At 39.7% G+C, this 11,027-nt stretch overlaps 1 protein-coding gene across 1 annotated transcript in view; it reads left to right on the top strand.

The window, feature by feature from the left end:
* Positions 1-1,440: 1,440 nt before the first annotated feature.
* Positions 1,441-11,027, top strand: part of NF1 (neurofibromin 1) — a 102,807-nt gene continuing 93,220 nt past the window's right edge. Inside the window, exon 1 of the mRNA XM_072404986.1 lies at positions 1,441-1,614. Within this exon, the coding sequence (XP_072261087.1) occupies positions 1,555-1,614 (60 nt within the window). The 5' untranslated portion in view covers positions 1,441-1,554. The remainder of the gene's footprint in view (positions 1,615-11,027) is intronic.

Raw genomic sequence — 11,027 nt, 5'->3', positions numbered from 1 at the left:
GTTTTTAGAGTGAAATGAACACATCGCCACATCAAATTAACACATCGCCAAAAATACGTAGCAATACCTTGTAGTTCATTTCGACCAGATTCACATTAAAGCGTACCTAAACTCAACATTTTCACTTTAAATTAAAGAATAGACAACACTTATATGTGAAGGGAAAATGGTATTCATTTATTATTATTTTAAGTGCAAGAGTGCTCCTTCTGCGCATGCCCTAATCTCAGACATACACAGAAGGGGCATTTTTTCTATTGAGGGAAAGAGATGCGGATCCCAGTGGGAGATAGTGTGATGTGCCAAAAAGAAGAAGGAAGACACGGGACCAGATTGCGGGAATGACCAGCGCCATCGAGGGACCTGCAGAATTAAAGGTGTCTTTTTTTGGGTTTTTTTTTGGTTTCGGTTTAGTTCTGCTTTAGGTGAAACTTTGGATATATTTCGGGCTATCCCGGTCCGCTCCTCCAAGTCCCAAGATTGATTCATATCCCTTTCCCAGGCTGTCATATAGGGTAGTTTGGAGGAGGGGGCCAACAACGCCAAACAGAAAATTAAAATCCATCCTGCCGAGTCAGCCAAAGCCTTTCAGGTACTTTCAAATGCAGTTTTACAATATGGGTAAGCTATTGAGTTATTTTAGATATCAAAGGTAATAACTATCAAAGATCTCTTTTCGATGACGCAAAAAGTAAGTACCTATAATTGTGCATAAAGTGATTGTGTATGTTGGAATAGATAATGTGGTTGACGTTCCCATCAGTTTAGCAGGGAGCGGTCTTCATTGTTGCATTTTAGTGCAGCTCATGTCCTGCAACAATGGAGCTGTGACCAGGTATGGTATCAATCAGAAGACATGGTGACAACGCCGGTGACATTGGCATAGCAAAACAGGTAGCAGCTGAACAAGGAGCTGCATGGCACATTGACTCTCCAGGCATTATTGTAATGGAAGCTGCTGACTTGTGAATATTGTATATGGTGCATGAAATTGGATCAAGGTAAAGCTTGTCATATATAGATATATAGAGAATAACACAACTACAAGTCTACCAAGCGAATAGGTTAACTGGATCCGCCTGCCAATGTGACCACGCCCACTCAGCGAATCATCTTCCCTCAGTCTTGGCTGCCTGTCGCTAGCAGAGCTTCTGGCGCATGCGCGCCTCCTCCCTAGCAGTCGAGGGGCCGAGCAGAGTGATTGCACTTCCGGTCTGGTGTCATGGCGTCTTTGCGGTGATGGCCGAGGGGAGAGCGCGATAGCGGGGAGGAGGAGAGGAGGGGGCGGCGGGAGGTGGAGGAGGCGGTGGGCTCTGAGATGAAGTGTGGACGGCATTAGTGTCCGGCATCTAATGTCAGGTACTGGGCAGGCAGCAGCATCATATACAGCAGGGGGAGGTGGAGGAGGCGGTGGTGGTGGCGGAGGAGGTGGAGGGGGGAAGCGGAGGTGGTGGCAGAATTAGCAGCGAATACGGTCCCTGTCATCATCACGTCCCCTCCGGCGGCCTGTGATCCCCGGGAAGCGGAGGAAGGGGGAGACCCCGGGTCGGGGCGATGGCAGCTCACAAGCCGGTGGAGTGGGTGCAGGCCGTGGTGAACCGGTTCGAGGAGCAGGTAAATGGAATGGCTGCTTTGGGTACCGGGGAGGAGGGAGGAGTGTTGCTATGGAGGAGAAGGATGGTAATGATGATGGAGGAGACACAAGGTCCGGGCTGGCTTCCTTGTTGCATTGATCTCCTGCTATTGTAAACATCATATGGGCAGCACAGGCTTGTTGTACATGACATCATGTTGTGTAGGATGCTGGTGACAGGCCATACACCTCAATGTGGCTTGTATGTGATGAGGAAGGCTGGACCGGCCTCATCCAAGGAAGCAATTCCCAGGGATTGCTGGCAATGGATGGAGTGTTGGCAAATCATAGCTCCCAGCCCATTGGCAGTGGCATGTATTTGGGGGACACAGCTGTTTTTGTGAATGGAAAAGTGGCGCTGGCATAAAGAATGTGAACTTTCATATACGCCAGTGCTGACATTAATGTTGTGCTGTTAGCGTCATTGTCATATATGATGCATGCTGTCACAGGCACTGACCTATATGCCAGTGCTGACACATGTGCAGCCTGTCCCTGAACACTGATTTATATCATATTGACCGCCAGTGACATGTATGATGCCGCCTACCACTAAGTACTGCCAGTTACACGGCAGCCTGGGTACTGACAAATGTCAACATGCTGTGCCCATCAACAGCCAGTGAGAGCCAATCGCTTGCAACATATATGATGTGTCCTGTTGCTGGGCACTGACATACAGGTTGTCATCTATCTCTGGTGCTGGCATATATGATGGAGTCTGTCATTGATTTAATTTTTACTTGTATTTATATAGCACCAACATATTATGCAGGGCATTACAAAGTCTACAGTCATGTCACTAAACGTCCCTTAAAGGGGCTCATATTCTAATGCCCCTCTCGTATTTATATATCATACCAGTCTAAGGACAATTTTAATGGAAGCCAGATTACCTTCATGTTTTTGGGATGTGAGAGGAAACTGGAGTGCCCAGGGGAAACCCATGCAAACATGGGGAGAACATCCCCAAACTCCATGCAGATAGTGTCCTGGCTCAGATTCCAACCTGGGACCCAGCGCTGCAAAGGCCAAACTGAGCCAATTGTGCTGGCCAGAGATGTGTATGATCGTGCCTGCTGCAAAGCACTGACGTGTGATGGAGTTTTGTCACTGGGCACTGACATACAGGACACAGACATCCATTATACTTTTATTCCATTTGGGTGACAACACTGTTCATTCTTCAATGAGATCACACAGCAGCATTGTTATCCTGTGCACAGGGTAGTATTAGGTGGACCTGTAACTCCAGATAACATTTTATTTATGAAGTTACAACAACAGCTATTTTTTCCTTTGGCCCTTTAAACCATTTAAAAGGTGTCCATTAAAGCACCCCCAGGTGAATTATATGGTTTGCCTCAACCTAATGTCACTTTCTTTTTGACAGCCTCATCTGCACATAAATGTGAAGAAAATTAAAAAAAATATATAAATCAAGGGATCCATACATTTTATAAATAGTTAATCTGACATTCACTAAAGCATTCCCTGGTAGAGAATCTTCCAGATCCATGTGTTTCAGTGGTAATACTTGATTTTCCACCAATGAATGTTTCAGGGAATGTCAGATTCCCTGCTTTATAAATAGATTTGTGTTGTCATAATGCTGTCATTACAAGTGTTAATCATTTACACTCACCAAAAACTTTTTTTTTACCCTCCTTCTTATGAAAGGGAAGCGTCACCTTCTTAGTGGTTTTGTTGACCATTGTAACCTGGAAAAAAAGTAATGGAAAATCCATCCTTTTACAGTTTTTAGAGCAGAAGGCAGGGGATTCTTCCCGTTGGGAATCCTTATTTCATTACTTGGTTGAAATTTTCTTCTTCTGTTGGGTATCTAGGACATTGGAATTGGGAAGAAACCTCCCCAATGGGACGCAACTACTCAATAAATCAACAGTTTTATTCTTTCCCCTTTATGTTCAAAGCAAACAAAACAAAAAGATTGCTGGGGGAGAGACAGGTAGGTCATGTACTATACTTGGAGCAGGTGATATCAGCCCAGCAGTAGTGAGTCACAATAACCTCAACTGCACCCCTGGTAGCATCTGGAGCCAGGCCAAGAAAAGTAATGCAAACTTTATTTTTCAGTGACCTTTTCCACCTACTTAAAGGGGAACTAAACTAAAAAAAAATCATACTCCCTTTTACTTCCGATGAGCATCCGACTCCTCCAGCAATGTTCTTGTTTGAGTCCTGTGCCGTCCTGAAATCTGCTTCCCTTCCAGTGTGGAGGAAGTGCCAGGCGCTGCCATCCTTCATTTTTTTTTTTTTTTCTTCTGGCTACCTCACCCCATCTCGCACTGCGCAGGTGGGGGATCGGTTGATGTAGCCTACTGCACATGGGTGAGATTGGCATTTTTGGCATTTTTTTTCCAATGATGGAAAAAGGCCCTTCTGCAAAAGATTGGGCACCCAAGGATGCGCATGTGCAGAAGGAGCAGCGTGCATGAAGCCTCCTGTGATGCATGACATCAGTATCCCAGTAGGCTACCCACTTGTTGTTCACCCTTTTATGTAAAGTAAAAAGTTTTGTAATAGGTCCACTTTAAGTATAAATCAACTATAAAACACATCAACTAATTTACAGTTATCTTATAGTAAAAGATATTGGCTTGTGTAAACTGTATGCTCAGTAAGTTTACACAGAGAGGGGCTTCAAAAAAGAAAATGTAATTTATATAAAAAGGTTGTGTACCCTTTGGTTGATAGGTCCGCTCTACCTTTTACCTTTTTTGTTTTGAAAGGTCTGCTTCAGTTGGAAAGCCAGTAAACTATATCATATGCATAATGATAGGTCACCAGTGGTGGTCTACATATGTTTGTCAGTACAGTCCCAGCCTAAATGAGCAGAAATCATGTAAAAATAATAAATTGAATAAATTAAAATCTATATATTTAAAAAAAAGTTTTAATTTTTAAAATTTGAAAAAAAATGCATAATATACTCATACTATTATATATACTGTAAAATAAATGTTTTTGAAAACTATTATATATACTGTAAAATAAATGTTTTTGAAAACAATGTACTGATTTTTCACAAATAAATCCAATAAATTGCATTCGATACAGTTATTTTGTATAGAATGCATTACAAATGGATTTTGAATTTCCCGCCCCGCCGGCAACGTACACACGCACCAACTCCCCCGTGACTCATCGGATGCAGAAGCCGGCCGGAGGAAGAGAGAAGAAGACAGAGATTGTGGCGATAGACGACGCAGGACGCCGGCGGATCAAGTAAGGCTGTATTTACTATTACCTCCCATAGGATTATCTACCCCGAGTGTGACTCGGGGTTACCACTTTTAGCAACTTTTTTCTACCCCGAGTCACACTTAGGGTTACCGCTAGGGAGGTTAAAGATAATGCTGAATATGATGCTTGGTTTCCTGTAGTTTTCGAACCTGTCATATATTTTATTACTAATTATGTGTTATCCTTCTTAAAAAGAAGGATTTATAGACGAAAATACGATCACGTTAACGGTTACTTTTTCTTCTGTAAGATGCTCAGTCTAATTTTGATATGATAGTAGCAATACAACTATAAAAATGATTTTGTTCTATTTATAGAATGATATAAGAAAAATGAAAAAAGTATCCTAACTAGCTTAAAAAAAAACAAACAAACCTAGTACACCAAAATTAAAAAAAACAAATTCTGCCCTGTATTCTCTAAAGGTGCATAATTTTAGTTTGTATGTTGTAATGTTTTGTTCTCAGCAATAAAAAATATAATAAAAAAAATAGCTGCTGGCCACAAAGGTTTCTGGCAATTTACTTTCTCCCTGCTATATGTATCATCGGTTCTATTTAAACACTGGGAAGACGGTTGGGATTGGTTGGTGAGAAATTCAATTACCTTTTAATAATAGGCTTTCTGTTGTTTCTGAATTTAAACAGAAGTGCTGAGCAGTTATACTGTCCCTGTATGTGGTTTAATTGTTATTTAAGGTTAACTAAATGCGCAGGCTATGCTCTGACTTTGTATTTATATATTCTAAACGTGGTGCAGTACAAACATTTTTCAATCATCAATCACCTTTGTAGCTAAAGGCATTGTGGAGAAATTATTTATAAAAATAACAGCAATTTTTTTGTAGAAAGCAGAATCTTGGCAACAATTTAAGTAGTTGATTGTCCATCTGTACACATTTGTACTGTAATTCTGTAGTACAGTCTGCAGCCAGCTATTACTTACCACTTAGTGGTCAGCTGTCAGTTTGAGAATTTGACAGATATATTTGAGCTGTTGATTACTTTTTGGCCTGGATTTGCTTTTCTTCTATACACTTGTATAAGAATGCCAATTCTACTTAGAGGAACTAAACTCACAACTTCAAAAAAAAAAAAAAAAAAAATACACTTGCCTTTAGTCCTGCAGGGCAGTCCAATCCCTCCAGGGGTGTCCTGCAACGGGTCCTGCGTCTTCCCGGAGTCAGTGCTCCATCATAGGCGCCGCCATCTTCTCTTCTTCTTGTTCTTCTTTCTATGTCACCTGAGATCAGGTGTGTGAGATTGGCAAATTTTTCCCTTTGAGCAAATAGGCTCCTTCCACAGGACGACAGCCCAAGAGCCTCCCGGGATGCCTGACGTAGGTATCCCGGGAGGCTTTGCACGCCCATTCATTCTAGATCGCCTAGACGATTAAGAATTAGGGGACGGTGCTGCACCCTTAAAAAAAAAAAAGAAAACAAACAATAGAATTTTTACCCTACATAAAAGGATTGTCTACCCTTTTATGTAAAGTAAAAATTCTGAGTTTAGGTATGCTTTAGGTGGGCATTTTATTACTATACTTTAATTTGTAGTTGACATTGATGGACAGCTGGGTAACTATAAGGGGTCTGATGTATGACACACTGACCTGGTCAGGGGGTGACACACTGGCTTAGGAACCTCGGAGCTAACTTCAAGTTTTGCAACTTCATGTGATGTCATATCACTTCCTCTGTTGAACAATGCAGAAACCTTGTGTTTACAGTGCCTATTACCTGTACACCTACATACTTCCCTGTAGCAGGAAATGATTGATTTAGTTCTGTCCTGTAGCCTTCTCTACCATCAGTGGTTTGAGCATTAAGGCTGACCTGGATTTTCCGGAGATTCCAGCTATGAGGTCCAGACCACAGCTAGCATCTTGATTGGTACTACTACTTTAAAGTGAAGATGGAGCTTTACTTTTTATAGAAAATTTTGATGATTGAGCCCTTTAAAGAACATTACTCTTCCATGCATTGAACAGAATATTCATGAAACAGAAATGAGTAGGATTCAGCAATAATTTAAACTCTATCCAATTATTATTGTTGTTCTGAGGTTTCATTACCATCATACTACACCCCCTTGTTTACCGGACCAATGATTATGGTGGTGTGTGTATTTGAAATAAAAGGTCTTGCTTTTTTTTTACTCTATCCAACCAAATCTAGTATTGTTTGACTTTCTTTCCAAGGCCTGGTGATTAAAATGTGGAAACACAGTTTTGCACTGTGTAACTGCATATAAACAGGAAAATTAACACTGGAATGTCCCAATTTTGTCTTAATTTGCAAAAGTGCAAGAGGCTGTCATCTGTCCATTAAATTTATTAGGAATATTTTTTACAAAAATGTAACTGCAATTTACATATGTTATAGATGTTGCTTACTTATGAAAGGGGGGTTGGGGTGGGGGGTGCAAACAGGGACACTATCACTTGAGTGATGTCTGAGTGTCCTGACAATACACTCAAGATGTGGAGCTCCCAGCAGTCTCTGGACTTCTGGATTTCCACGCCAGGGATACTTTCATAAGTAAACAACAATTTTTTAATATTAAATTTATAAAATTTTGGACATATTTCGGTGAGTTATGCGGTAATTCGGTGAATTATAAGTAATTATTGAGTAATTCGGTGATTTATAGCCTACAATCTAAAAAAAATTTCCCTGCAAAAAATTTACCACTTTTTGCATTGAAGTTTGGAAAGAATTAGAATATCCGGCGTTCGCGTATGCGTCCCTCGGCGATTCCTGATGATGTCCGTGCCTGCGCCCGTCGATGGGGGTCGTAGCGGGAAATTCAAAAATTTTGTCCTGTAATTCAAAAAGTCCTGTATCCAATACAAAATAATACAAAATATATTTATGTGGTTTTGTCTATAGGTATGTGACGTTGGATTGTTTTAAAATTTACCACACTAGGGAGGTGTTTTAGAAAAATATATTACTATACAGTATATCAAATTTTTGCATTTTCAGTATTTTTTATTTATGTATTCTTGTTTAAGCTGATTTTTGTGTTTTTTATTTAATTTTATTAAAAGTAAATTTTTTTATTTTTTTTTACAAGATTGTGTTTCAGACTTTTTTAATATTCATAATATCTACTAGACCCTTGTTCGGACATGTTTCTGTAAGTTACAGGTCTACAATGTAAAAAAAAAATTTCATGAAAAACAGTGTACCGCTTTTTGTACAGAAATCTAGACATCAGTGAAACGCCCAGGTGGTTAAAGGCAGACAATGAAAGGTGCCTTGTAATGTTTTCTCCCCTAAATATCTTCTTGAGCATACATTTACATTGACATCAGATCTCTGAATTTATGAAATTATGACTTTAGTACTGGAAAAGTCAAATTTATGTCAACTTTGGTGACTTAATTTGACTTCCAACATGCATACTTATGGCTAGAGTTACCTCTAAGTGGAGCAAATTAGCAGGGAAATGTTGAGTGATTGCTGGGTACTGATGTAGGCCCCCTTTCTGCCATTTTGTTCCTCAAGCAGAATTCCCTAATCTACTCCAACTTATTGATTGTCACTTTGAAGTGCCATCTTCCTAATGCATTTTTGTTTTTATCACTTGATATATCATTGGATGGATTTTGGTTACTGTATATTCTTCAACTTGTGTTTAAATAGTTCAGCCTGTCATGGGGAAAAATGAATCTGCAGAATATTATAAGTCAGAATTGTTTTCCCTGAACTTAAATTAATTGAAAATTTAGGAATGGAAAATTCAGTTGCTCTTTGTTAAAAACTGTCTTTTGGAAAAGTACATTGAGGAGGGTAAAAATAATTCTATAAAATTACATGTAAACAGGCCTAAAAGTAAATTATTGACAAAAAAGACCATTGGTTCTGTTTTTTTTTTGTGAAAGGGGCATTTTATTTTCAATCTTCTTTCTTTGTCTTGTCTCCTTATCTTTAGGAAACATACTGAGAGGGTATGCTATCATACTGAGAAGGTATGATAGTGGGCAAGTATATTACTTAACTGTGGGAGGCATGACTTTTATATGAAATTCCCATTTTTAAAGCACAACGGAGACATGATTCATTACCAATATTGCTTAAGTAATCCATAATCTTTTCCTTTTGTGGATTTACTATGTTGCATTGTATACTATCTGTATAAAGGTGGCAAACTCGATAGAGTAAAATGTCTTTGTCATTTTGGCTCTGGTGGATAAGTAACTCAATTAGGAAGCAGCAGAAGAGATACAAAAAACAGATTCACTAAAATACTATTTCTAGATGGCCCTTTACTACTAGCAAATGATAATCCAAATGATCACTTCTTGCATTTAGATCCACTTCATGGAAACTTGGGGTGAGAAATTAGGTGTTGGGCTCACCTATTTCAGAAAGGAATTTTCTTACACGCTTTATTAAGGTACCCCCATGATAAATGCTGGCCAGCTGTCTCCATCGTACATGTAATAAAAACATTTTTAGTACTGGTAGAGTAACTGATATGACCACTTTATTTGCAGTTGGGAAATGACAGGTCACTAGTCTTGCTGTGCTGTACACTATTACACTGGGGAACAATTTTAAAGCATTTTTTTGTTGACTTCAATTTTTAAGCTTATCTACACGAAAGTAGCTATGCTGATTCTAAAAGTGCAGTTAGTTTTCTTCTATCACGTCAGGTTTTTTCTCTATAATAATGCGATTTACTGTAGCGTGGATTTCTATAGGCTATTCATTTACACCCAAGACAGTGTGGTCAGGTTGTTCGCTGCTCTACGTAATAAGTAAGCAAAATTTATTTTTCTACACACCCTTATTTCCTTTCTTTCAGATCATGTCTGGCTCTGCTGTTTCTCGTCGTAAGTGCCTAAACAACGTTGATTCATTTTGTTATATCTGTGGCAGTTTTACCATTCCCAGTCAAAGGGCGCACATCAGCACGTTTTGTGGAGCAAGCCTATTTGGCATATTTCAAAGTTAAACTTGGTGATCAAGATAAAGTCTTGGGCCCCTCAGAAGGTGTGCAAACAGTGTGTCGAAGGTTTACGGATGTGGACAAAAGGAACATGTGATAAAATGCTATTTGGTATACCCATGGTTTGGCGAAAGACAGGAGATCATTTCTGTTACTTTTGTATAGTGAAAACTTCAGGATATAACAAGAAAAATAAATGTAACACAGAGTGTCCTAATCTACCATCGGCTATACACCCAATGGCTCATTCCGATCAAATCCCAGTGCCGTCCCAGACCCGATGAAATCCCAGACACTACCCTCTCTTGAAGAACATGATTATGGTGATGAACTAGGTGACAACAATGATGAAGAGTTTAAAATTGAACAGTACTCTGTTCGTAAGGACTTGATCAGCATGAGTTGAGTGAAGAAGGGTTCAGAACTCCTAGCATCAAGACTGCGTGAGAAAAACGTACTTGAAAAAGAAACAAAGGTATCGTACTTTCGAATCACAGAAATTGCATTTCTGCAGTACTTTAGAACTGACAGTGACTTTGTGTATTGACATAAAATACCTGATTTAGTGAAGGAATTGGGAATTCCAATCTATAACTCAACTGAATGGCCACTATTCATCGATGGCTCAAAGCAAAGATTAAAGTGTGTCCTCCTTCACAATGGCAATATATTTGGGTCAGTCCCAATTGGCCATTCAGTTTCTCTTTGTGAAGAATATGCAGACATAAAGAAAGTGATTTAGTTGTTGCAATATCACCAACACAATTGGGTCATCTGTGTTGACCTTAAAATGGTATGCTTCCTTCTTGGTCAGCAACACGGATACACCAAGTATCCCTGTTATCTGTGCATGTGGGACAGCAGAGCTCGTGAGAGGCATTGGGTGGAAAGGATTGGACTCCAAGATCTGCCCTAAAACCAGGTGATCCAAACATTCTACATGAGTCACTTGTTGATAGAAAGAATATTATATTCCCACCTCTGCACATGAAACTGGGTCTGATGAAGCAGTTCGTTAAAACTTTTCCAACTGAAGGAGACTGTTTCAACTACCTAATTTTGGCATTTCCTAGCCTGTCAGCCTGTCAAAGGCCGGTGTGTTTGATGGTCCACAGATTCGGCAGCTCATCAAAGATGAACATTTCATTAGGACAATGTCAGAAGTTGAA

The sequence above is a fragment of the Pyxicephalus adspersus genome, chromosome 1 (assembly GCF_032062135.1).
Source record: "Pyxicephalus adspersus chromosome 1, UCB_Pads_2.0, whole genome shotgun sequence".
Lineage (NCBI taxonomy): Eukaryota > Metazoa > Chordata > Amphibia > Anura > Pyxicephalidae > Pyxicephalus > Pyxicephalus adspersus.
Note: the sequence above shows the minus strand (reverse complement) of the source record. Positions and strands in the feature narration are given on the sequence as shown.